The sequence below is a fragment of the Macrosteles quadrilineatus genome, unplaced genomic scaffold, assembly GCF_028750875.1.
Source record: "Macrosteles quadrilineatus isolate MER2022 unplaced genomic scaffold, UCM_ALF_1.0 Scaffold_6__1_contigs__length_79288215, whole genome shotgun sequence".
NCBI classification, from domain to species: domain Eukaryota; kingdom Metazoa; phylum Arthropoda; class Insecta; order Hemiptera; family Cicadellidae; genus Macrosteles; species Macrosteles quadrilineatus.
In genome coordinates, this window is record NW_026542599.1 from 28,538,344 (window position 1) to 28,565,333 (window position 26,990).

Consider the following 26,990-nt stretch of genomic DNA (forward strand, 5'->3'; position numbering starts at 1 on the left):
GAAGTGGTGGGGGGGCTCTCGGGTCAACGTCAGAGCTGGCGGCAACCACAGTGTCCTGCAGCAGCGTTGACAGGTCCAGGACTTGCTGGTCGAGCTCCTCTGCCGTCTCAGGTGGCGGGGGAGGCGGTCGAGGGGCGTTGGCCAGGAGGTTGGCGAACTTCGCCCAGTTCACCCTCTTCCTGCGGACTGGAGGGCGGTCGGGGACTCCTTCCTGTGGCAGATCGATGATCACCGGGACGTGGTCGGAGGAGAGGTCGGAGACGACGAAGACTTCGACTGGGCCATCGAACGAGCCAGCCAGACCGATGTCCAGGATGTCAGGCGGGTGCCCAGCACGGGGGTAGTGTGTGGGGTCGGCCGGGGCAACCACGTTGATGTGAGGGTGGGCAGTGAGGTAGCGCCTGAGAGCGGCTCCAGTGAAGTTGCCTCTCCTGCAACCCCAGTCTAGGTGCTTCGCGTTGAGGTCGCCTGCCAGAAGCGCCGGGGTGCCGGGGGGCAGCAGCATGTCCAGGAGTCCGGGGTCGAGGCGTCTCGCTGGGGGGTTGTAGGCAGAGGAGATTTCCAGCTCTGCACCGTCGTGCTGGAGGGCGATGGTCGTCACCTCGATGCCAGGCGGGAGGTTCCTGACGATCGGTCTGTGGGTGACCCGACGATGAACCAGTATCGCCGAGCCACCACTGGCACGTTGTTGCAGAGGCCTGTCTGTCCGGTGAGTGTAGTAGTTTCGGACGTTGAACCTGTCCCCACCGCGCAGATGCGTCTCCTGGATGAGGGCAACGTCAACGTCCATGTCAGTGAGGAGTTGTGTCAGCTCGTAGCGTCTGTCGGCAAGCCCGTCGGCGTTCCACGTGAGGATGCGAAGTCTACGCATGATGTTGGGTCAACTGGTCAACAAGTCGCTCGACGACGACCAACATGCTCCTCAGCGTGGAGATGAGTTGAGCCAGCTCAGACTGCTGCGACGGGCTCTTAGACGACTGGGCCGGGGTTGAGGCCGGCTCGATAGGCTGGGCAGGGCGGCTGGGCTGCGGGGCAGGGCTGCTGGGCTGCGGGGCTGGGCTGCTGGGCTGCGGGGCTGGGCTGCTGGGCTGCCGGGCAGGGCCGCTGGGCTGGCGAGGTGGGACTTCCAGGCGAGGGCGGGGAGTTCGCCTCACTCGAGGGTTCGGGGTCTCGGCCGGGGCGGCGGACTGCTCCACAGGAGGGGTGGGTGTTCGGGGTCTCGGGCCGGAAGCTCTGCCGCGGTTGTCCGGGTTCCGAGGAGCTCGACGACGTCTTCTGCGCTGAGTCCGGAAGCCCTCGTCATCGACCTCGGGAGCCCCAGGCGCCTCGTCGTCCACTGGGTCAGGTCTCGGAGCAGGCGGGTCGACCCGGCGCGGTTGACGGCCCGACGGTGCCGTGGACGATTTCGCCGCAGCCGCGTACGAAGCCCGTTGCAGAGTCTTGTAGCAAGTGCAGCCCCTGTAGTTGGCAGTGTGGGCCTCACCACAGTTGCAGCACTTCGCCTGGGCTGCTGGCTCCTTGGGGCACTCGGTCGCTGGATGGGTGTCCCCGCAGCGGACACAGCGGACCTGGCGGTGGCACTGGCCCGATCCGTGGCCGAAGCCCTGGCAGCGGTGGCATTGAATGGGTCCGTTGGGCCGCTTGTACTGCCGCACCTCCACCTTGCAGTAAAAGGCTCGCCTTATTTCATACACAGCGGACGGCAGGGAGTATCCTTCCGTCCTGCGGATCGTGAGGAGCCAGAGGCCAGTCGGCATACCTCGGCGAGTCTTCATCATTTTCACTTCAGATATGTCGAAATCGTGAAATTCCGCCATAATCTCATCTGGTGCTAGCGTCGGCGGCAGGCCCTTAACCACCACCTTGAGCAGCCGCTCGGTGCGTAGGGCGAAGGTGTGGAACGGTACTCGCTCTTGCTGCAGATACCGCTGGACTGCGCGGAAGTGGGGTACAGTGTCCACCCTGATCCGCAGATTTTTCCCCGTGCATGAGGCATCGAATTGGCCACCAACGAGTTGTCCGATGGCGACGGCGTGGGCAGGCCAGCTCCGCGGCATGTCCAGGAGGATAGGCGGAGGCCGTGGCTCGTTCCGCGACGGGGCCGGATCATCCTCCATGTCGGAGTCAGCGGCGGTCTGGAAGGTGTCTTGGCCGGTTTTGCGGGCCTTCCGCTCGGCAGGGGGAGTCGGGGACGCTCGCCTCTTGTTGGTAGTCTGGTGGCCTTGATAAACGCCGTTTTCTCCAGACGACGGGCAGGGGTTCGCCTGGCAACTGTTCCCCTCGCCGCCAGTGAAGACGAACGGGCCTCCGCCAGGCGTGGCAGTGGCGCACCGTTGGTCGACACCCGCTCGGGTCACCGCAGCAGCGGTCTTCCCCCAGGCACTGATCTCCGTCCCCGTGAGGGGAAGTCCCGGGGGGGTGGAGTTGCTGGGCCGGGCGGCGACAGAGTTAGAGGGCCGGGCGGCGGCTAGGCCGGGGTGGGCTCCGCCGGGGGCTGGAGACATCTGGTGGCCTTGACTAAGGCCGTTTTCCTGGTCCGCGGGTGGTTGTGAAGCGAAGCTCCACACAGAAGAATCATTCGATCGCCAACCTTCGAAGGAGCAACACCTCGGAGCGCAGCACAGATTGGACATCTCTAACTCGTGATGGAAGAAGAAGACGAAGGCGGGACTACAGGGACCCCTCCGGTGGAGCTTCTCACCGTGAGCTGCGACCTGCCGCAAAACGGCCTTTTACAAGGCCACCCCGATGCGCCCGCTGCTTTGCCTTCTGGCTCTGCAGCCCTGCCTCGCGCGTCGGGCCCGACTACGACCCTGCAATCGCCCACGGACTCGACTTCGGACACGGACCGACCCCCAGCTTCTGTGTGGAGCTTTGATTCACAACAACCCGCGGACCAGAAAAACGGCCTTAGTAAAGGCCACCAGATGTCTCCAGCCCCCGGCGGAGCTCACCCCGTCCTAGCCGCCGCCCGGCTCTCTGACTCTGTCGCCGCCCGGCCCAGCAACTCCACCCCCCCGGGACTTCCCCTCACGGGGACGGAGATCAGTGCCTGGGGGAAGACCGCTGCTGCGGTGACCCGAGCGGGTGTCGACCAACGGTGCGCCACTGCCACCCCTGGCGGAGGCCCGTTCGTCTTCACTGGCGGCGAGGGGAACAGTTGCCAGGCGAACCCCTGCCCGTCGTCTGGAGAAAACGGCGTTTATCAAGGCCACCAGACCACCAACAAGAGGCGAGCGTCCCCGACTCCTCCTGCCGAGCGGAAGGCCCGCAAAACCGGCCAAGACACCTTCCAGACACCCGCTGACTCCGACATGGAGGATGATCCGGCCCCGACGCGGAACGAGCCACGGCCTCCGCCTATCCTCCTGGACATGCCGCGGAGCTGGCCAGCCCACGCCGTCGCCATCGGCCAACTGGTTGGTGGTCAATTCGACGCCTCATGTACGGGGAAGAATCTGCGGATCAGGGTGGACACTGTACCCCACTTCCGCGCCGTCCAGCGGTATCTGCAGCAAGAGCGAGTACCGTTCCACACCTTCGCCCTACGCACCGAGCGGCTGCTCAAGGTGGTGGTAAAGGGCCTGCCGCCGACGCTAGCACCAGATGAGATTATGGCGGAATTTCACGACTTCGACATATCCGAAGTGAAAATGATGAAGACTCGCCGAGGAATGCCGACTGGCCTCTGGCTCCTCACGATCCGCAGGACGGAAGGATACTCCCTGCCGTCCACTGTGTATGAAATAAGGCGAGCCTTTTACTGCAAGGTGGAGGTACGGCAGTACAAGCGGCCCAACGGACCCATTCAATGCCACCGCTGCCAGGGCTTCGGCCACGGATCGGGCCAGTGCCACCGCCAGGTCCGCTGTGTCCGCTGCGGGGACACCCATCCAGCGACCGAGTGCCCCAAGGAGCCAGCAGCCCAGGCGAAGTGCTGCAACTGTGGTGAGGCCCACACTGCCAACTACAGGGGCTGCACTTGCTACAAGACTCTGCAACGGGCTTCGTACGCGGCTGCGGCGAAATCGTCCACGGCACCGTCGGGCCGTCAACCGCGCCGGGTCGACCCGCCGGCTCCGAGACCTGACCCAGTGGACGAAGAGGCGCCTGGGGCTCCCGAGGTCGATGACGAGGGCTTCCGGACTCAGCGGAGAAGACGTCGTCGAGCTCCTCGAAATCCGGACAACCGCGGCAGAGCTTCCGGCCCGAGACCCCGAACACCCACCCCTCCTGTGGAGCAGTCCGCCGCCCCGGCTGAGACCCCGAACCCTCGAGTGAGGCGAACTCCCCGCCCTCGCCTGGAAGTCCCTCCTCGCCAGCCCAGCGGCCCTGCCCGGCAGCCCAGCAGCCCAGCCCCGCAGCCCAGCAGCCCAGCCCCGCAGCCCAGCAGCCCTGCCCCGCAGCCCAGCCGCCCTGCCCAGCCTATCGAGCCGGCCTCAACCCCGGCCCAGTCGTCCAAGAGCCCGTCGCAGCAGTCTGAGCTGGCTCAACTCATCTCCACGCTGAGGAGCATGTTGGTCGTCGTCGAGCGACTTGTTGACCAGTTGACCCAACATCATGCGTAGACTTCGCATCCTCACGTGGAACGCCGACGGGCTTGCCGACAGACGCCATGAGCTGACACAACTCCTCACTGACATGGACGTTGACGTTGCCCTCATCCAGGAGACGCATCTGCGCGGTGGGGACAGGTTCAACGTCCGAAACTACTACACTCACCGGACAGACAGGCCTCTGCAACAACGTGCCAGTGGTGGCTCGGCGATACTGGTTCATCGACGGGTCACCCACAGACCGATCGTCAGGAACCTCCCGCCTGGCATCGAGGTGACGACCATCGCCCTCCAGCACGACGGTGCAGAGCTGGAAATCTCCTCTGCCTACAACCCCCCAGGGAGACGCCTTGATCCCGGACTCCTGGACTTGCTGCTGCCCCCCGACACCCCGGCGCTTCTGGCAGGCGACCTCAATGCCAAACACCTGGACTGGGGTTGCAGGAGAGGAAACTTCACTGGAGCTGCTCTCAGGCGCTACCTCACCGCCCACCCTCACATCAACGTGGTTGCCCCGGCCGACCCCACACACTACTCCCGTGCTGGACACCCGCCCGACATCCTGGACATCGGACTGGCTGGCTCGTTCGATGGCCCGATTGAAGTCTTCGTCGTCTCCGACCTCTCTTCTGACCACGTCCCGGTGATCTTCGATCTGCCGCAGGGAGGAGTCCCCGACCGCCCTCCGGTCCGCAGGAAGAGGGTAAACTGGGCGAAGTTCGCCAACCTCTTGGCCAACGCCCCTCGACCGCCTCCCCCGCCACCTGAGACGGCAGAGGAGCTCGACCAGCAAGTCCTGGACCTGTCAACGCTGCTGCAGGACACTGTGGTTGCCGCCAGCTCTGACGTTGACCCGAGGGCCCCCCCACCACTTCCCCAGGGGCTGCGGGAGGAGATCGCCCTGCGTCGTCGCCTGAGGAGGGCGTACCAACAGTCCCGCTGCCCTCGAGCGAAGGCGGACTTCAACCGGCAGGCCAGGAGGTGCTCCCGACTGCTGGCTGAGCATCGGTCCCAGGAGTGGGAGGACTTCGTCGAGGGCCAGGCTGACACCAACGACGGGATCTGGAAGATCGCCAAGGCTCTGCGTGGCACGAAGACCCACAACAGGCCGCTGCATGGGGGACGCGGGCTCGTCTACTCGCCCGAAGACCGTGCAGAGACCTTCGCAGACTCGCTGGAAGACCAGTTTTCCCCACACCCGGACGTCTACGACGAAGACTTCTGCGAGGTTGTGGACGACTTCGTAGAGACCTACGAGCCGGACTCCGACGAAGAGGACATCCCCCACGTGACCGTCAGCGAGGTGAAGGGCCACATCGCTCGACTCCGTCCGAAGAAGGCCCCTGGACCGGACTCCCTCGGGACTCCAGCACTGAAGAACCTGCCGGCTTGGGTGATTGTAGTCATCACCTGCCTCTTCAACTCCTGCGTGAGGCTGGCCCACTTCCCTGATACCTGGAAGCTGGCGAATGTCATACTCATCCCCAAGCCCGGCAAGGACCACATCTTCCCCGAGAACCACAGGCCGATCTCCCTCCTGCCTGTGCTCTCCAAGATGCTGGAGCGGATCATCCTGGCGAGATTCCCCGAGGAGTTCTTCTCTTCGATCAGGACTGAGCAGTACGGCTTCAGGCGGGGCCACTCCACCACCCTCCAGCTGCGGCGGGTCCTCAACACCATCGCTGGAGCGATGGAACGGAAGCACCACTCGACCTCAGTCCTGATCGACGTGAGCAAAGCCTTCGACCGGGTCTGGCACGAGGGACTTCTCTACAAGCTGGCGTCCTCCCCTCTACCCGGCTCGATCTACAGGCTCGTCAAGAGCTACCTGACCGCTCGCCGCTTCAGGGTCTCCGTTGGACGGGCGACCTCCACACCACGGCCAGTCTCTTCGGGTGTGCCACAGGGGTCGGTTCTCGGGCCGATACTCTACCTGTGGTACACCAATGACATACCCCTGGCGCCGAGAGTGCAGCTCTCGCTCTATGCAGATGATGCGCTCTTCACTGCCACCTCCGCCAACCTGAGGATGTCCAGGGTGTATGTCCAGCGACAGCTGGACCTGTTGCTGCCGTGGCTGACGAAGTGGCGAGTCAAAGTCAACGCTGACAAGAGTGAGGCCATCTCCTTCACGAGGTCGAGGAGGCAGGACGATGGTCAACACCTCCACCTAGACGGGGCCGACATCCCATGGAAGCGCCGGGTGAAGTACCTCGGCGTCCTGCTGGATCAGCGACTCACCCTGACTCCCCACGTCGAGAGGGTCTGCGACCTCGCCAGGAAAGGTCTTGGCGCCATCCGCCCGCTGCTCAAGTCACGGAAGTTGTCGACGGCTGCAAGAGTCAGACTCTACACGGCCCTGCTTCGGCCTGTCCTCACGTACGCAGCCCCTGCATGGTACCACCTCACCTGCAGAACCGCTAGACGGAGGCTGCTCGTCGTCCAGAGCAAGGCTCTTCGGCAGGCGACAGATTCACCCTGGTACGTGAGGAACTCCGTCATCAGGGACTCCACGGCAGTGACAACTCTCCGAGACTTCGTAGACGGCCTTCGAGCGAGACTTGAAGAGACGGCGGATGACTCTCCGTGGGAACACATCAGGGACCTGGTCGCTGAGGATGTTCCCCAGCTTCGCCCCCGGATCGACGACTAACTCCCAGAACGACGTTGACGTCTACAGGTAGCTGAGCTACCAGGGCTTGGACCCACAGCAGACCGGAAGTATATGCTCCCAGCGAGCAGGCACTTCCCCCAGACGTGGCGCTAGTCGCCACAATCATATGAACTTGGACTTGGACTTGGTGCTGAAAGAGGTTGCGTCGTAGCTAGTGTAACAACGACAATGGGTATTTGTGGCCTTTAGAAAGGCCGTTTTTTGGTGCGGGCGAGCACGAAGGGTCCCCCTGAAGTGACTTAAGCACGCTCTCCGCGGATGCGGCGGGCTAGCTGGATGTCCTTGGGCATGATGGTGACTCGCTTGGCGTGGATTGCGCACAAGTTGGTGTCTTCGAACAGGCCCACCAAGTAGGCTTCGCTCGCCTCCTGTAGAGCCATCACGGCGGAGCTCTGGAAACGGAGGTCGGTCTTGAAGTCCTGAGCGATCTCACGGACCAGCCGCTGGAATGGCAGTTTGCGGATGAGCAGCTCGGTGCTCTTCTGGTAACGGCGGATCTCACGCAGGGCTACAGTTCCGGGCCTGTAACGGTGGGGTTTCTTGACACCTCCGGTGGCCGGTGCGCTCTTTCTGGCGGCTTTGGTTGCCAACTGCTTCCTGGGAGCCTTACCACCAGTGGACTTACGGGCTGTTTGCTTTGTTCGTGCCATGGCAATCTCTTTCGGAAGGTGCGAAAGCGAGAGAATGATGAACACGAGGGTTGGCGGGTGGGTCTCGACGGTTAGTGTTCCGCTTTCAATTGGCCAAAGGTCTCCACCAACGGGAGTTTACCTCTAGGTGACGAGACCTCTGGAAACCGAGTAACCGTCACATTTCGACTCGGCCAATCCAATCTAATCGACATGACCGGACGCGGCAAAGGTGGTAAGGGGCTCGGTAAGGGAGGAGCAAAGCGTCATCGCAAGGTGTTGCGTGACAACATCCAGGGCATAACCAAGCCGGCTATCAGGCGTCTCGCCCGTCGTGGTGGAGTCAAACGTATCTCAGGCCTGATATACGAGGAGACCCGAGGTGTTCTAAAAGTTTTCCTGGAGAACGTCATCCGTGACGCAGTCACCTACACTGAGCACGCCAAGAGAAAGACCGTCACCGCCATGGACGTGGTCTACGCTCTGAAACGCCAGGGCCGCACTCTGTACGGTTTCGGCGGTTAAGCTGCTCACCGATCCCTGTGGAGCTGTGTGCGGGACCATGTCGCACGCCCCACTCCCTAAAAACGGCCTTTATCAAGGCCACCAATATTGTCATTCGTTTTACACCCAAGCTTGTACGCTGTTTATATCTTACAATTTCATATCATTCCAACGCTTAAACAGACATGAAAACCGTCAGAACTCTTGTCACAATACAAACGATTCGATAGATTCGATACAACTAACTACCAACTGTTGACTGTTCAGTATAATTAAACGAACGTCAAGCTTGACTGTTAAGTGTTACGATAGAAGTACAAACATTGAGTGCCAATCAACAAATTTTCTACCAATTTTTATTACTCAAACCCTGACCAACGATCATTTTATTTTCACAATCAAAAAACTTCCTCGAACAAAAAAGCGTTAAAAATTAAACCGTGCGTTTTAGAGAGAAAACTCAGGATGTAAGAAATATAGGTATTTTCACGGCGAGTACGTCAGTTGAAATACGAGTTGAATAAGTAGAAATAGAAGAAGAAAAACAATCAAAATTAACGGTACGTATTTTGTTGGTGGCCATCAGGAAATACGCCGCCGCTACTGATTCGGTTAGCAAGAAGGAACTGCTAAAAAAAAAAAAAATAAAGATCTTTAACTGAATCGGCGTGCACTCTGGACGTACCGTATAGGAGACGAGGGAAACAATACAATACAATAAGGCCAGCATTAGAACGAGAGTGCGGTTTTTATGAAATAACTCGTAAACCGTGCGTTTTAGAGAGACAACACAGGTTAGATGAAATCGAGTAAAATAAAATCCCAGTACGTTGACGCAATCGGATCTCGCGTATAAAAACGCGTTTTCCAGTAACGAGCGATTAAAGTTTTTCGACTAAAACTCTAATAAAACGGTCACGTGTCGTCGTAGGTGGTATTTGCGCGTGCGAGACGTTAGAGGAGGTAAAGACGAAGAGAACGACACCATCACGGTATGTCTGGCATCAAAGATAACCTCCCTAGTGGGGTTTGAAGTTGTGGCCATTTGGCGGCGTCGGCGAAATCCTTTGATCGAGATAGATATATATAGCTCTGGCGGAGAAATAAGGGAGTGATTTCAGTATATATGTGGGGGCGTGGCCAACTAGTGACATACTATTGGTCGATCAGAGTGACCAACAGTACGAGCGGAATCGTCTAGCGGACTCTGGCGTTTCAGTTTCGCCGTGGTTAAGTGAGATTTTGCCCGTACTGAAGTCGTAGGCATACCCCGTGTGGTAAGAGTCACACTCGGTTGGTAAACGATTTCATACCATATAACAATGTTTGACAAAATGTAAACAAAAGAATAATAACATGATATGTTTTAAACAATAATAAAAATCATCAGTTGGGCTAATGCGCTATCTGACTTTTGATACTCAAAATATTCGTTCCATTTATGTGAAAGAAATGTACCATTGACTTTGGATACTGCATGCCTTTGGGTACAGCTGTGATTTTTGTTTTGGTTTGTAGTAATTATTATTACAGTATTACTATTTTTATATATTTATTTATTTTAGTTTTACAATGCAATACATGGTGGTTCCTACTTTGACTCTTTTAAACTTTCTTCACCTTTTCATTTTAACCACGTCATTTTTGTTTTATAAATTTAAAATTTCATAGAAAAAAAAAATACCGCAACACTTCGTCCCGCTCGCTTTTACAGTTGGTTGTATAAGCTAATGCGACATTTTTGACATTTTAAAAAATACAACGGTTGTGGATTGTAGTTCAGGTAGTAAAAGGCCCATGACCTGTATACTTTGCAACCTACTAGCTAAACCTGACCTAACCTAACCTAACCTAACCTAACCTAACCTAACCTAACCTAACCTAACCCAACCAAACCCAACCTAACCCAACCCAACCCAACCTAACCTGACCTAACCTAACGCAATTTGTGGTGAGTCAATTTTGAATCTAATGCATTTTGTTCGTTTTAAATCAAACTATTATTAGACATAGATATGTAATCACTGAAGTTAAATTTCAACTATTTTCTTATGACATATTACAAAAAAAAAAAAAAATCAGCATTCTGACACATAACCTTCTCCAACAAGCTCCAATAGTTAAAAATCACAAAAGTTGCAATTAGTTAAGAACATATTGATTTTGATAATAACCAGCTTTTCTCCAAAAATCCGATATTTCTGTAATTTTTTTTTTTTTTTTTTTTTTTTTTTTTGTGAAAATAACACAAGTTACAATAACTTTAAACCGTAATTTTTACGGAAATGGGTTTTGAAGCAATACTTTTTAAAGCATTTAAAGGACAATGACATAACTGAGTTTTTAAGAGAATCGTTCGAGTAACTTTCGAGAAAATCCGATTTTCCGTAATTTTATGGGGGTTTTATTTAAAAATCCACATTAAAAAATCAATATTGAAAAAAAAAAAAAAAATTGAAAAACAAAACCTTAAAAATGTTAAGGGCCTTAACGTACTAATTTACAATAACTTTAGGACCGTAATTTTTACATAAATGGGAGTCGTACCATTTTGTGCATAACTTAAAGTAATAGAAAAAAAGGGGAAAAAAATGTTATTCTCGACTTTCTCATTTTATTTCGAACGAAAAAAGTGTTCAGTTTTGATTGCAAGTATTTGGTACTTGGTGTCTTAAATCTTCAACAAGAGTGTTAAGATGCGCTCCTTTGGTCGTATTTCTTAAGAATATTGTATTTTAACTGATATACCTGAATTCAATTAACTTGCAAATGACGAAGGTTAATCATGTCAACATCTGAACGATGGACGGCAAACCAACGGAGTAGGTAATAATGTGAACAGCAAATGAATTGGAGATGACACACGTGGACGGTATAGCTAGTGTAAAAACGACAGAATAAGTGGTGGCCTTTATAAAGGCCGTTTTTTGCGCTCGACGACGAGGTTCCAGCTTATGCTTTCTTCTCTGTCTTCTTGGGCAGCAGGACTGCCTGGATGTTAGGCAGTACTCCGCCCTGAGCGATGGTGACACCGCTGAGCAGCTTGTTGAGCTCTTCGTCGTTACGGATTGCCAGCTGGAGGTGACGAGGGATGATTCTGGTCTTCTTGTTGTCACGGGCAGCGTTGCCGGCCAACTCGAGAACTTCGGCAGCGAGATACTCCATGACGGCGGCCAAGTAGACGGGAGCGCCGGCACCGACTCGCTCGGCGTAGTTGCCCTTGCGCAACAGACGGTGGATACGACCGACCGGGAACTGGAGTCCCGCTCTGGAAGACCTGGACTTTGCCTTCCCCTTCACTTTGCCTCCCTTACCGCGTCCGGACATGATGCTTTTTGATTAGAGTAGATTCTCTGGGCAGGAACCGTGATTCGGACCGTATTACGGGTTTCCAACGTCAAAGCACGTTTTCTCTAACATAGTCCAACCGAACAGGTTTTTAGCTACCCAGGCAGTTGTTTGGCTACGGATTTAGGCTCGTGTTTCACAATTGTGGGAAATTTTCAAAAAATTTTTACCACCGAGCGGTTTTTATTAAATAACTCGTAAACCGTGCGTTTTAGAGAGACAACACAGGTTAGATGAAATCGAGTAAAATAAAATCCCAGTACGTTGACGCAATCGGATCTCGCGTATAAAAACGCGTTTTCCAGTAACGAGCGATTAAAGTTTTTCGACTAAAACTCTAATAAAACGGTCACGTGTCGTCGTAGGTGGTATTTGCGCGTGCGAGACGTTAGAGGAGGTAAAGACGAAGAGAACGACACCATCACGGTATGTCTGGCATCAAAGATAACCTCCCTAGTGGGGTTTGAAGTTGTGGCCATTTGGCGGCGTCGGCGAAATCCTTTGATCGAGATAGATATATATAGCTCTGGCGGAGAAATAAGGGAGTGATTTCAGTATATATGTGGGGGCGTGGCCAACTAGTGACATACTATTGGTCGATCAGAGTGACCAACAGTACGAGCGGAATCGTCTAGCGGACTCTGGCGTTTCAGTTTCGCCGTGGTTAAGTGAGATTTTGCCCGTACTGAAGTCGTAGGCATACCCCGTGTGGTAAGAGTCACACTCGGTTGGTAAACGATTTCATACCATATAACAATGTTTGACAAAATGTAAACAAAAGAATAATAACATGATATGTTTTAAACAATAATAAAAATCATCAGTTGGGCTAATGCGCTATCTGACTTTTGATACTCAAAATATTCGTTCCATTTATGTGAAAGAAATGTACCATTGACTTTGGATACTGCATGCCTTTGGGTACAGCTGTGATTTTTGTTTTGGTTTGTAGTAATTATTATTACAGTATTACTATTTTTATATATTTATTTATTTTAGTTTTACAATGCAATACATGGTGGTTCCTACTTTGACTCTTTTAAACTTTCTTCACCTTTTCATTTTAACCACGTCATTTTTGTTTTATAAATTTAAAATTTCATAGAAAAAAAAAATACCGCAACACTTCGTCCCGCTCGCTTTTACAGTTGGTTGTATAAGCTAATGCGACATTTTTGACATTTTAAAAAATACAACGGTTGTGGATTGTAGTTCAGGTAGTAAAAGGCCCATGACCTGTATACTTTGCAACCTACTAGCTAAACCTGACCTAACCTAACCTAACCTAACCTAACCTAACCTAACCTAACCTAACCTAACCCAACCAAACCCAACCTAACCCAACCCAACCCAACCTAACCTGACCTAACCTAACGCAATTTGTGGTGAGTCAATTTTGAATCTAATGCATTTTGTTCGTTTTAAATCAAACTATTATTAGACATAGATATGTAATCACTGAAGTTAAATTTCAACTATTTTCTTATGACATATTACAAAAAAAAAAAAAAAATCAGCATTCTGACACATAACCTTCTCCAACAAGCTCCAATAGTTAAAAATCACAAAAGTTGCAATTAGTTAAGAACATATTGATTTTGATAATAACCAGCTTTTCTCCAAAAATCCGATATTTCTGTAATTTTTTTTTTTTTTTTTTTTTTTTTTTTTGTGAAAATAACACAAGTTACAATAACTTTAAACCGTAATTTTTACGGAAATGGGTTTTGAAGCAATACTTTTTAAAGCATTTAAAGGACAATGACATAACTGAGTTTTTAAGAGAATCGTTCGAGTAACTTTCGAGAAAATCCGATTTTCCGTAATTTTATGGGGGTTTTATTTAAAAATCCACATTAAAAAATCAATATTGAAAAAAAAAAAAAAAATTGAAAAACAAAACCTTAAAAATGTTAAGGGCCTTAACGTACTAATTTACAATAACTTTAGGACCGTAATTTTTACATAAATGGGAGTCGTACCATTTTGTGCATAACTTAAAGTAATAGAAAAAAAGGGGAAAAAAATGTTATTCTCGACTTTCTCATTTTATTTCGAACGAAAAAAGTGTTCAGTTTTGATTGCAAGTATTTGGTACTTGGTGTCTTAAATCTTCAACAAGAGTGTTAAGATGCGCTCCTTTGGTCGTATTTCTTAAGAATATTGTATTTTAACTGATATACCTGAATTCAATTAACTTGCAAATGACGAAGGTTAATCATGTCAACATCTGAACGATGGACGGCAAACCAACGGAGTAGGTAATAATGTGAACAGCAAATGAATTGGAGATGACACACGTGGACGGTATAGCTAGTGTAAAAACGACAGAATAAGTGGTGGCCTTTATAAAGGCCGTTTTTTGCGCTCGACGACGAGGTTCCAGCTTATGCTTTCTTCTCTGTCTTCTTGGGCAGCAGGACTGCCTGGATGTTAGGCAGTACTCCGCCCTGAGCGATGGTGACACCGCTGAGCAGCTTGTTGAGCTCTTCGTCGTTACGGATTGCCAGCTGGAGGTGACGAGGGATGATTCTGGTCTTCTTGTTGTCACGGGCAGCGTTGCCGGCCAACTCGAGAACTTCGGCAGCGAGATACTCCATGACGGCGGCCAAGTAGACGGGAGCGCCGGCACCGACTCGCTCGGCGTAGTTGCCCTTGCGCAACAGACGGTGGATACGACCGACCGGGAACTGGAGTCCCGCTCTGGAAGACCTGGACTTTGCCTTCCCCTTCACTTTGCCTCCCTTACCGCGTCCGGACATGATGCTTTTTGATTAGAGTAGATTCTCTGGGCAGGAACCGTGATTCGGACCGTATTACGGGTTTCCAACGTCAAAGCACGTTTTCTCTAACATAGTCCAACCGAACAGGTTTTTAGCTACCCAGGCAGTTGTTTGGCTACGGATTTAGGCTCGTGTTTCACAATTGTGGGAAATTTTCAAAAAATTTTTACCACCGAGCGGTTTTTATTAAATAACTCGTAAACCGTGCGTTTTAGAGAGACAACACAGGTTAGATGAAATCGAGTAAAATAAAATCCCAGTACGTTGACGCAATCGGATCTCGCGTATAAAAACGCGTTTTCCAGTAACGAGCGATTAAAGTTTTTCGACTAAAACTCTAATAAAACGGTCACGTGTCGTCGTAGGTGGTATTTGCGCGTGCGAGACGTTAGAGGAGGTAAAGACGAAGAGAACGACACCATCACGGTATGTCTGGCATCAAAGATAACCTCCCTAGTGGGGTTTGAAGTTGTGGCCATTTGGCGGCGTCGGCGAAATCCTTTGATCGAGATAGATATATATAGCTCTGGCGGAGAAATAAGGGAGTGATTTCAGTATATATGTGGGGGCGTGGCCAACTAGTGACATACTATTGGTCGATCAGAGTGACCAACAGTACGAGCGGAATCGTCTAGCGGACTCTGGCGTTTCAGTTTCGCCGTGGTTAAGTGAGATTTTGCCCGTACTGAAGTCGTAGGCATACCCCGTGTGGTAAGAGTCACACTCGGTTGGTAAACGATTTCATACCATATAACAATGTTTGACAAAATGTAAACAAAAGAATAATAACATGATATGTTTTAAACAATAATAAAAATCATCAGTTGGGCTAATGCGCTATCTGACTTTTGATACTCAAAATATTCGTTCCATTTATGTGAAAGAAATGTACCATTGACTTTGGATACTGCATGCCTTTGGGTACAGCTGTGATTTTTGTTTTGGTTTGTAGTAATTATTATTACAGTATTACTATTTTTATATATTTATTTATTTTAGTTTTACAATGCAATACATGGTGGTTCCTACTTTGACTCTTTTAAACTTTCTTCACCTTTTCATTTTAACCACGTCATTTTTGTTTTATAAATTTAAAATTTCATAGAAAAAAAAAATACCGCAACACTTCGTCCCGCTCGCTTTTACAGTTGGTTGTATAAGCTAATGCGACATTTTTGACATTTTAAAAAATACAACGGTTGTGGATTGTAGTTCAGGTAGTAAAAGGCCCATGACCTGTATACTTTGCAACCTACTAGCTAAACCTGACCTAACCTAACCTAACCTAACCTAACCTAACCTAACCTAACCTAACCTAACCCAACCAAACCCAACCTAACCCAACCCAACCCAACCTAACCTGACCTAACCTAACGCAATTTGTGGTGAGTCAATTTTGAATCTAATGCATTTTGTTCGTTTTAAATCAAACTATTATTAGACATAGATATGTAATCACTGAAGTTAAATTTCAACTATTTTCTTATGACATATTACAAAAAAAAAAAAAAAATCAGCATTCTGACACATAACCTTCTCCAACAAGCTCCAATAGTTAAAAATCACAAAAGTTGCAATTAGTTAAGAACATATTGATTTTGATAATAACCAGCTTTTCTCCAAAAATCCGATATTTCTGTAATTTTTTTTTTTTTTTTTTTTTTTTTTTTTGTGAAAATAACACAAGTTACAATAACTTTAAACCGTAATTTTTACGGAAATGGGTTTTGAAGCAATACTTTTTAAAGCATTTAAAGGACAATGACATAACTGAGTTTTTAAGAGAATCGTTCGAGTAACTTTCGAGAAAATCCGATTTTCCGTAATTTTATGGGGGTTTTATTTAAAAATCCACATTAAAAAATCAATATTGAAAAAAAAAAAAAAAATTGAAAAACAAAACCTTAAAAATGTTAAGGGCCTTAACGTACTAATTTACAATAACTTTAGGACCGTAATTTTTACATAAATGGGAGTCGTACCATTTTGTGCATAACTTAAAGTAATAGAAAAAAAGGGGAAAAAAATGTTATTCTCGACTTTCTCATTTTATTTCGAACGAAAAAAGTGTTCAGTTTTGATTGCAAGTATTTGGTACTTGGTGTCTTAAATCTTCAACAAGAGTGTTAAGATGCGCTCCTTTGGTCGTATTTCTTAAGAATATTGTATTTTAACTGATATACCTGAATTCAATTAACTTGCAAATGACGAAGGTTAATCATGTCAACATCTGAACGATGGACGGCAAACCAACGGAGTAGGTAATAATGTGAACAGCAAATGAATTGGAGATGACACACGTGGACGGTATAGCTAGTGTAAAAACGACAGAATAAGTGGTGGCCTTTATAAAGGCCGTTTTTTGCGCTCGACGACGAGGTTCCAGCTTATGCTTTCTTCTCTGTCTTCTTGGGCAGCAGGACTGCCTGGATGTTAGGCAGTACTCCGCCCTGAGCGATGGTGACACCGCTGAGCAGCTTGTTGAGCTCTTCGTCGTTACGGATTGCCAGCTGGAGGTGACGAGGGATGATTCTGGTCTTCTTGTTGTCACGGGCAGCGTTGCCGGCCAACTCGAGAACTTCGGCAGCGAGATACTCCATGACGGCGGCCAAGTAGACGGGAGCGCCGGCACCGACTCGCTCGGCGTAGTTGCCCTTGCGCAACAGACGGTGGATACGACCGACCGGGAACTGGAGTCCCGCTCTGGAAGACCTGGACTTTGCCTTCCCCTTCACTTTGCCTCCCTTACCGCGTCCGGACATGATGCTTTTTGATTAGAGTAGATTCTCTGGGCAGGAACCGTGATTCGGACCGTATTACGGGTTTCCAACGTCAAAGCACGTTTTCTCTAACATAGTCCAACCGAACAGGTTTTTAGCTACCCAGGCAGTTGTTTGGCTACGGATTTAGGCTCGTGTTTCAGTAGACTCCGCAGGAACTACCAGCGCTCCCGCTGCCCGAGAGCCAAGGCGGAGTTCCAACGCCAAGCCAGACTCTGTTCCCGACTCCTCGCAGAACATCGGACCACCTCGTGGGAAGACTTCATCGAGTCCTGCGCAGAGAAGCCGCACGGTGTCTGGCAGGTTGCCAGATCTCTCCGGGGTGATAAGAAGTCCATCCGTCCACTTCACGGCCAGAGAGGCATAGTCTACTCACCTGAAGACAAGGCGGAAGCCTTTGCCGACACCATGGAGGACCAATTCTCGCCCCATGCGGACGTCTACGATGACGACCACTGTGAGGTGGTGGAAGACTTCCTGGAGACATACGACCCAGACGATGAGGAGGAAGTGACACCGGTGACAGAGCAGGAGATCTCCGGGCTCATCAAGGCGCTACGTCCCCGCAAGGCCCCTGGACCGGACTCCCTGGGAACCCCGGCCATGAAGCACCTGCCAGCTTGGGTGATCACTTTCATCGCCGCGGTCATGAGTTCTTGCCTCCGACTCTCCTACTTCCCAACCACCTGGAAGATGGCTACGGTGATCCTGATCCCCAAGCCGGGGAAAGATCCACTCTTCCCGGAAAATCACCGCCCAATATCTCTACTCCCCGTTTTCTCCAAGATGCTCGAGAGGGTAATCCTGGCCAGATTCCCAGAAGAGTTCTTCTGCTCCATCAGGACGGAACAGTACGGCTTCCGGCAAGGACACTCGACGACCCTCCAACTCCGTCGAGTGATCAACACCATCGCCAGTGCCCTGCAGAATAAGCACCACGCCACTTCCGTCCTGATCGACGTCAGCAAGGCCTTCGATCGAGTCTGGCACGAGGGTCTCCTCTACAAACTCGCCTCCTCACCACTACCAGGCCACCTCTGGAAACTGCTAAGAAGCTACCTCCACCTCCGTAGCTTCCGTGTCCGAGTCGACCAGAAGTCCTCCACTTCCAGACCCATCTCGTCCGGTGTGCCACAGGGATCAGTTCTTGGACCGATCCTGTACCTGTGGTACACGAATGACATGCCACTAGCCCCCAGAGTCCAGCTGTCACTCTACGCGGATGATGCCCTGTTCACCGCCACGTCTGCCAACCTGCGGATGTCACGGATCTACATCCAGCGGCAGCTGGATCTCCTTCAACCCTGGCTCAACAAGTGGAGGATCAAAGTCAACGCGGACAAGTGCGAGGCGATCTCCTTCACCAAAACCAGACGGCAGGCAGACGGACACCAACTCACCATCGACCGCCGCCCAGTCCCTTGGAAGAAGGTGGTGAAGTACCTGGGGGTACTCCTTGACCAACGATTGACGATGACACCAAACGTCACCAGACTCCGGACACTCGCTGCTAGTGCCATCAGTAGCCTCGGCCCTCTGTTCAGGGCAAGACGCCTGCCGACCAAGATGAAGCTGCACCTCTACACTGCCCTACTACGTCCGGTGCTCACGTACGCAGCTCCGGCGTGGTATCATCTGGTCTGCAGGTCGTCTCGCAGACAACTCCTGGCATTGCAAGCCAGAGCCCTCCGAAGAGCCACCAACACACCTAGGTACGTCCGCAGCGAGATCGTCCGGAGATCTACCGGGACGCCCACCATCAGGGAGTTTGTAGATGTCCTGACTACGAAGATGGAGAGCATCGAAGACACCACCCCATGGCAGCACATCAGGGACATGCTGCAGCAGCCAGTCCCCAGACTCCGTCCCCAGATGGCTGACTGAGCCACCACCACAACCACCGATATTGACAGGTAGCTGAGCTACCAGGGCAGAAGGCCCTTATCCGTCCAGAAGCCATGACTTACAAGAAGTCGAAGCTCCTCTAGAAGTGGGAGATCAATCTCCCACAGTCACAACCTCGTCGTCGTTAATTTTTACCACCGAGCGGTTTCGAAAATGCCTCCCAAAGCTAGCGGTAAAGCTGTCAAGAAGGCCGGCAAGGCCCAGAAGAACATCACCAAGGGTGACAAGAAGAAGAAGCGCAGGAGGAAGGAGTCGTACGCAATCTACATCTACAAGGTGCTCAAGCAGGTCCACCCCGACACCGGTGTTTCCAGCAAGGCTATGTCGATCATGAACAGCTTCGTGAACGACATTTTCGAGCGCATCGCCGCCGAGGCCTCCCGTCTGGCTCACTACAACAAGCGTTCCACCATCACTTCTCGGGAGATCCAGACCGCCGTCCGTCTCCTTCTGCCCGGTGAGTTGGCCAAGCACGCTGTCAGCGAGGGTACCAAGGCTGTGACCAAGTACACAAGCTCCAAGTAAGCGTCCCCAACGCATCAGCGTCAACCGACTCCTCGTCGCCGAGCGCCACAAAACGGCCTTTATAAAGGCCACCAATAAACTCATTCGTTTTACACTTTAGCAGACCCTCACTTAATAGATACGTATAAGTTCGCACGTGTTTTCCTATCCTGTGCGCAGCCGTTAACTTACATCCAAACGCAATTCACCACTGGTTATTACAATGATTGGCATAGTTTTTAAGACTTTATCTTCGTAATTGTATAACAATGGTCAAGCAAGAGTGTTACATGTCACGAGTCGAGAGTATTCCTTTACTCGAGTCAACTCAACACTGTGAGATGTTAAAGTTTTAAGAATATTCTAAATCTGACGTGAGTGGGTTAATTATTATGGTAGATAATAATTCGATATCATAACCAATGTACCTAAAAATAATACACCAACAGTTAAATAAAACACGCTCAGAATGGATCTTGATCTGTTGCGGCGTGCACTCTGGACGTACCGTAACGGAGACGAGGGAAACAATACGCCAGCGCCAGCACTAACGAAAAGGCCAGCATTAGAACGAGCGTGCGGTTTTTATTAAATAACTCGTAAACCGTGCGTTTTAGAGAGACAACACAGGTTAGATGAAATCGAGTAAAATAAAATCCCAGTACGTTGACGCAATCGGATCTCGCGTATAAAAACGCGTTTTCCAGTAACGAGCGATTAAAGTTTTTCGACTAAAACTCTAATAAAACGGTCACGTGTCGTCGTAGGTGGTATTTGCGCGTGCGAGACGTTAGAGGAGGTAAAGACGAAGAGAACGACACCATCACGGTATGTCTGGCATCAAAGATAACCTCCCTAGTGGGGTTTGAAGTTGTGGCCATTTGGCGGCGTCGGCGAAATCCTTTGATCGAGATAGATATATATAGCTCTGGCGGAGAAATAAGGGAGTGATTTCAGTATATATGTGGGGGCGTGGCCAACTAGTGACATACTATTGGTCGATCAGAGTGACCAACAGTACGAGCGGAATCGTCTAGCGGACTCTGGCGTTTCAGTTTCGCCGTGGTTAAGTGAGATTTTGCCCGTACTGAAGTCGTAGGCATACCCCGTGTGGTAAGAGTCACACTCGGTTGGTAAACGATTTCATACCATATAACAATGTTTGACAAAATGTAAACAAAAGAATAATAACATGATATGTTTTAAACAATAATAAAAATCATCAGTTGGGCTAATGCGCTATCTGACTTTTGATACTCAAAATATTCGTTCCATTTATGTGAAAGAAATGTACCATTGACTTTGGATACTGCATGCCTTTGGGTACAGCTGTGATTTTTGTTTTGGTTTGTAGTAATTATTATTACAGTATTACTATTTTTATATATTTATTTATTTTAGTTTTACAATGCAATACATGGTGGTTCCTACTTTGACTCTTTTAAACTTTCTTCACCTTTTCATTTTAACCACGTCATTTTTGTTTTATAAATTTAAAATTTCATAGAAAAAAAAAATACCGCAACACTTCGTCCCGCTCGCTTTTACAGTTGGTTGTATAAGCTAATGCGACATTTTTGACATTTTAAAAAATACAACGGTTGTGGATTGTAGTTCAGGTAGTAAAAGGCCCATGACCTGTATACTTTGCAACCTACTAGCTAAACCTGACCTAACCTAACCTAACCTAACCTAACCTAACCTAACCTAACCTAACCTAACCCAACCAAACCCAACCTAACCCAACCCAACCCAACCTAACCTGACCTAACCTAACGCAATTTGTGGTGAGTCAATTTTGAATCTAATGCATTTTGTTCGTTTTAAATCAAACTATTATTAGACATAGATATGTAATCACTGAAGTTAAATTTCAACTATTTTCTTATGACATATTACAAAAAAAAAAAAAAAATCAGCATTCTGACACATAACCTTCTCCAACAAGCTCCAATAGTTAAAAATCACAAAAGTTGCAATTAGTTAAGAACATATTGATTTTGATAATAACCAGCTTTTCTCCAAAAATCCGATATTTCTGTAATTTTTTTTTTTTTTTTTGTGAAAATAACACAAGTTACAATAACTTTAAACCGTAATTTTTACGGAAATGGGTTTTGAAGCAATACTTTTTAAAGCATTTAAAGGACAATGACATAACTGAGTTTTTAAGAGAATCGTTCGAGTAACTTTCGAGAAAATCCGATTTTCCGTAATTTTATGGGGGTTTTATTTAAAAATCCACATTAAAAAATCAATATTGAAAAAAAAAAAAATTGAAAAACAAAACCTTAAAAATGTTAAGGGCCTTAACGTACTAATTTACAATAACTTTAGGACCGTAATTTTTACATAAATGGGAGTCGTACCATTTTGTGCATAACTTAAAGTAATAGTTTGGGCCATTTTGTTAGAAAATCATATTTTTCAGTTCTTAAATTTTTTACGAAAACAATACTTTATCCATATAGAACATACGTACAGTACAACGGTTTCGTATGGACAGGTTTTAAAAATCCAAAGATGTTATTATATGAAAAGAAAAAAAAGGGGAAAAAAAATGTTATTCTCGACTTTCTCATTTTATTTCGAACGAAAAAAGTGTTCAGTTTTGATTGCAAGTATTTGGTACTTGGTGTCTTAAATCTTCAACAAGAGTGTTAAGATGCGCTCCTTTGGTCGTATTTCTTAAGAATATTGTATTTTAACTGATATACCTGAATTCAATTAACTTGCAAATGACGAAGGTTAATCATGTCAACATCTGAACGATGGACGGCAAACCAACGGAGTAGGTAATAATGTGAACAGCAAATGAATTGGAGATGACACACGTGGACGGTATAGCTAGTGTAAAAACGACAGAATAAGTGGTGGCCTTTATAAAGGCCGTTTTTTGCGCTCGACGACGAGGTTCCAGCTTATGCTTTCTTCTCTGTCTTCTTGGGCAGCAGGACTGCCTGGATGTTAGGCAGTACTCCGCCCTGAGCGATGGTGACACCGCTGAGCAGCTTGTTGAGCTCTTCGTCGTTACGGATTGCCAGCTGGAGGTGACGAGGGATGATTCTGGTCTTCTTGTTGTCACGGGCAGCGTTGCCGGCCAACTCGAGAACTTCGGCAGCGAGATACTCCATGACGGCGGCCAAGTAGACGGGAGCGCCGGCACCGACTCGCTCGGCGTAGTTGCCCTTGCGCAACAGACGGTGGATACGACCGACCGGGAACTGGAGTCCCGCTCTGGAAGACCTGGACTTTGCCTTCCCCTTCACTTTGCCTCCCTTACCGCGTCCGGACATGATGCTTTTTGATTAGAGTAGATTCTCTGGGCAGGAACCGTGATTCGGACCGTATTACGGGTTTCCAACGTCAAAGCACGTTTTCTCTAACATAGTCCAACCGAACAGGTTTTTAGCTACCCAGGCAGTTGTTTGGCTACGGATTTAGGCTCGTGTTTCACAATTGTGGGAAATTTTCAAAAAATTTTTACCACCGAGCGGTTTCGAAAATGCCTCCCAAAGCTAGCGGTAAAGCTGTCAAGAAGGCCGGCAAGGCCCAGAAGAACATCACCAAGGGTGACAAGAAGAAGAAGCGCAGGAGGAAGGAGTCGTACGCAATCTACATCTACAAGGTGCTCAAGCAGGTCCACCCCGACACCGGTGTTTCCAGCAAGGCTATGTCGATCATGAACAGCTTCGTGAACGACATTTTCGAGCGCATCGCCGCCGAGGCCTCCCGTCTGGCTCACTACAACAAGCGTTCCACCATCACTTCTCGGGAGATCCAGACCGCCGTCCGTCTCCTTCTGCCCGGTGAGTTGGCCAAGCACGCTGTCAGCGAGGGTACCAAGGCTGTGACCAAGTACACAAGCTCCAAGTAAGCGTCCCCAACGCATCAGCGTCAACCGACTCCTCGTCGCCGAGCGCCACAAAACGGCCTTTATAAAGGCCACCAATAAACTCATTCGTTTTACACTTTAGCAGACCCTCACTTAATAGATACGTATAAGTTCGCACGTGTTTTCCTATCCTGTGCGCAGCCGTTAACTTACATCCAAACGCAATTCACCACTGGTTATTACAATGATTGGCATAGTTTTTAAGACTTTATCTTCGTAATTGTATAACAATGGTCAAGCAAGAGTGTTACATGTCACGAGTCGAGAGTATTCCTTTACTCGAGTCAACTCAACACTGTGAGATGTTAAAGTTTTAAGAATATTCTAAATCTGACGTGAGTGGGTTAATTATTATGGTAGATAATAATTCGATATCATAACCAATGTACCTAAAAATAATACACCAACAGTTAAATAAAACACGCTCAGAATGGATCTTGATCTGTTGCGGCGTGCACTCTGGACGTACCGTAACGGAGACGAGGGAAACAATACGCCAGCGCCAGCACTAACGAAAAGGCCAGCATTAGAACGAGCGTGCGGTTTTTATTAAATAACTCGTAAACCGTGCGTTTTAGAGAGACAACACAGGTTAGATGAAATCGAGTAAAATAAAATCCCAGTACGTTGACGCAATCGGATCTCGCGTATAAAAACGCGTTTTCCAGTAACGAGCGATTAAAGTTTTTCGACTAAAACTCTAATAAAACGGTCACGTGTCGTCGTAGGTGGTATTTGCGCGTGCGAGACGTTAGAGGAGGTAAAGACGAAGAGAACGACACCATCACGGTATGTCTGGCATCAAAGATAACCTCCCTAGTGGGGTTTGAAGTTGTGGCCATTTGGCGGCGTCGGCGAAATCCTTTGATCGAGATAGATATATATAGCTCTGGCGGAGAAATAAGGGAGTGATTTCAGTATATATGTGGGGGCGTGGCCAACTAGTGACATACTATTGGTCGATCAGAGTGACCAACAGTACGAGCGGAATCGTCTAGCGGACTCTGGCGTTTCAGTTTCGCCGTGGTTAAGTGAGATTTTGCCCGTACTGAAGTCGTAGGCATACCCCGTGTGGTAAGAGTCACACTCGGTTGGTAAACGATTTCATACCATATAACAATGTTTGACAAAATGTAAACAAAAGAATAATAACATGATATGTTTTAAACAATAATAAAAATCATCAGTTGGGCTAATGCGCTATCTGACTTTTGATACTCAAAATATTCGTTCCATTTATGTGAAAGAAATGTACCATTGACTTTGGATACTGCATGCCTTTGGGTACAGCTGTGATTTTTGTTTTGGTTTGTAGTAATTATTATTACAGTATTACTATTTTTATATATTTATTTATTTTAGTTTTACAATGCAATACATGGTGGTTCCTACTTTGACTCTTTTAAACTTTCTTCACCTTTTCATTTTAACCACGTCATTTTTGTTTTATAAATTTAAAATTTCATAGAAAAAAAAAATACCGCAACACTTCGTCCCGCTCGCTTTTACAGTTGGTTGTATAAGCTAATGCGACATTTTTGACATTTTAAAAAATACAACGGTTGTGGATTGTAGTTCAGGTAGTAAAAGGCCCATGACCTGTATACTTTGCAACCTACTAGCTAAACCTGACCTAACCTAACCTAACCTAACCTAACCTAACCTAACCTAACCTAACCTAACCCAACCAAACCCAACCTAACCCAACCCAACCCAACCTAACCTGACCTAACCTAACGCAATTTGTGGTGAGTCAATTTTGAATCTAATGCATTTTGTTCGTTTTAAATCAAACTATTATTAGACATAGATATGTAATCACTGAAGTTAAATTTCAACTATTTTCTTATGACATATTACAAAAAAAAAAAAAAAATCAGCATTCTGACACATAACCTTCTCCAACAAGCTCCAATAGTTAAAAATCACAAAAGTTGCAATTAGTTAAGAACATATTGATTTTGATAATAACCAGCTTTTCTCCAAAAATCCGATATTTCTGTAATTTTTTTTTTTTTTTTTGTGAAAATAACACAAGTTACAATAACTTTAAACCGTAATTTTTACGGAAATGGGTTTTGAAGCAATACTTTTTAAAGCATTTAAAGGACAATGACATAACTGAGTTTTTAAGAGAATCGTTCGAGTAACTTTCGAGAAAATCCGATTTTCCGTAATTTTATGGGGGTTTTATTTAAAAATCCACATTAAAAAATCAATATTGAAAAAAAAAAAAATTGAAAAACAAAACCTTAAAAATGTTAAGGGCCTTAACGTACTAATTTACAATAACTTTAGGACCGTAATTTTTACATAAATGGGAGTCGTACCATTTTGTGCATAACTTAAAGTAATAGTTTGGGCCATTTTGTTAGAAAATCATATTTTTCAGTTCTTAAATTTTTTACGAAAACAATACTTTATCCATATAGAACATACGTACAGTACAACGGTTTCGTATGGACAGGTTTTAAAAATCCAAAGATGTTATTATATGAAAAGAAAAAAAAGGGGAAAAAAAATGTTATTCTCGACTTTCTCATTTTATTTCGAACGAAAAAAGTGTTCAGTTTTGATTGCAAGTATTTGGTACTTGGTGTCTTAAATCTTCAACAAGAGTGTTAAGATGCGCTCCTTTGGTCGTATTTCTTAAGAATATTGTATTTTAACTGATATACCTGAATTCAATTAACTTGCAAATGACGAAGGTTAATCATGTCAACATCTGAACGATGGACGGCAAACCAACGGAGTAGGTAATAATGTGAACAGCAAATGAATTGGAGATGACACACGTGGACGGTATAGCTAGTGTAAAAACGACAGAATAAGTGGTGGCCTTTATAAAGGCCGTTTTTTGCGCTCGACGACGAGGTTCCAGCTTATGCTTTCTTCTCTGTCTTCTTGGGCAGCAGGACTGCCTGGATGTTAGGCAGTACTCCGCCCTGAGCGATGGTGACACCGCTGAGCAGCTTGTTGAGCTCTTCGTCGTTACGGATTGCCAGCTGGAGGTGACGAGGGATGATTCTGGTCTTCTTGTTGTCACGGGCAGCGTTGCCGGCCAACTCGAGAACTTCGGCAGCGAGATACTCCATGACGGCGGCCAAGTAGACGGGAGCGCCGGCACCGACTCGCTCGGCGTAGTTGCCCTTGCGCAACAGACGGTGGATACGACCGACCGGGAACTGGAGTCCCGCTCTGGAAGACCTGGACTTTGCCTTCCCCTTCACTTTGCCTCCCTTACCGCGTCCGGACATGATGCTTTTTGATTAGAGTAGATTCTCTGGGCAGGAACCGTGATTCGGACCGTATTACGGGTTTCCAACGTCAAAGCACGTTTTCTCTAACATAGTCCAACCGAACAGGTTTTTAGCTACCCAGGCAGTTGTTTGGCTACGGATTTAGGCTCGTG

At 48.3% G+C, this 26,990-nt stretch overlaps 9 protein-coding genes across 9 annotated transcripts; 3 read left to right on the forward strand and 6 right to left on the reverse strand.

Moving 5' to 3' along the window:
• Positions 1-7,402: 7,402 nt before the first annotated feature.
• On the reverse strand, positions 7,403-7,985 carry LOC128996748 (histone H3). Its single transcript, XM_054422200.1, has one exon. It carries the CDS (start codon positions 7,878-7,880, stop codon positions 7,470-7,472), a length of 411 nt encoding a protein of 136 aa, XP_054278175.1. The 5' UTR covers positions 7,881-7,985; the 3' UTR covers positions 7,403-7,469.
• Positions 7,876-8,631, forward strand: LOC128996747 (histone H4). Its single transcript, XM_054422199.1, has one exon. It carries the CDS (start codon positions 8,073-8,075, stop codon positions 8,382-8,384), a length of 312 nt encoding a protein of 103 aa, XP_054278174.1. The 5' UTR covers positions 7,876-8,072; the 3' UTR covers positions 8,385-8,631.
• Positions 8,632-10,996: 2,365 nt separating this feature from the next.
• LOC128996746 (histone H2A) lies at positions 10,997-11,860 on the reverse strand. Its single transcript, XM_054422198.1, has one exon. The coding sequence runs from the start codon at positions 11,688-11,690 to the stop codon at positions 11,316-11,318; it is 375 nt and encodes a 124-aa protein (XP_054278173.1). The 5' UTR covers positions 11,691-11,860; the 3' UTR covers positions 10,997-11,315.
• A 1,919-nt stretch (positions 11,861-13,779) lies between these two features.
• LOC128996468 (histone H2A) lies at positions 13,780-14,640 on the reverse strand. Its single transcript, XM_054421824.1, has one exon. The coding sequence runs from the start codon at positions 14,471-14,473 to the stop codon at positions 14,099-14,101; it is 375 nt and encodes a 124-aa protein (XP_054277799.1). The 5' UTR covers positions 14,474-14,640; the 3' UTR covers positions 13,780-14,098.
• Positions 14,641-16,563: 1,923 nt separating this feature from the next.
• Positions 16,564-17,404, reverse strand: LOC128997689 (histone H2A). Its single transcript, XM_054423348.1, has one exon. It carries the CDS (start codon positions 17,254-17,256, stop codon positions 16,882-16,884), a length of 375 nt encoding a protein of 124 aa, XP_054279323.1. The 5' UTR covers positions 17,257-17,404; the 3' UTR covers positions 16,564-16,881.
• Positions 17,405-19,318: 1,914 nt separating this feature from the next.
• LOC128997693 (histone H2B) lies at positions 19,319-19,879 on the forward strand. Its single transcript, XM_054423352.1, has one exon. The coding sequence runs from the start codon at positions 19,333-19,335 to the stop codon at positions 19,702-19,704; it is 372 nt and encodes a 123-aa protein (XP_054279327.1). The 5' UTR covers positions 19,319-19,332; the 3' UTR covers positions 19,705-19,879.
• Positions 19,880-22,007: 2,128 nt separating this feature from the next.
• Positions 22,008-23,126, reverse strand: LOC128997690 (histone H2A). Its single transcript, XM_054423349.1, has one exon. It carries the CDS (start codon positions 22,977-22,979, stop codon positions 22,605-22,607), a length of 375 nt encoding a protein of 124 aa, XP_054279324.1. The 5' UTR covers positions 22,980-23,126; the 3' UTR covers positions 22,008-22,604.
• Positions 23,127-23,145: 19 nt separating this feature from the next.
• On the forward strand, positions 23,146-23,728 carry LOC128997694 (histone H2B). The gene has a single exon (XM_054423353.1). It carries the CDS (start codon positions 23,189-23,191, stop codon positions 23,558-23,560), a length of 372 nt encoding a protein of 123 aa, XP_054279328.1. The 5' UTR covers positions 23,146-23,188; the 3' UTR covers positions 23,561-23,728.
• Positions 23,729-25,863: 2,135 nt separating this feature from the next.
• On the reverse strand, positions 25,864-26,982 carry LOC128997691 (histone H2A). The gene has a single exon (XM_054423350.1). It carries the CDS (start codon positions 26,833-26,835, stop codon positions 26,461-26,463), a length of 375 nt encoding a protein of 124 aa, XP_054279325.1. The 5' UTR covers positions 26,836-26,982; the 3' UTR covers positions 25,864-26,460.
• Positions 26,983-26,990: the final 8 nt, after the last annotated feature.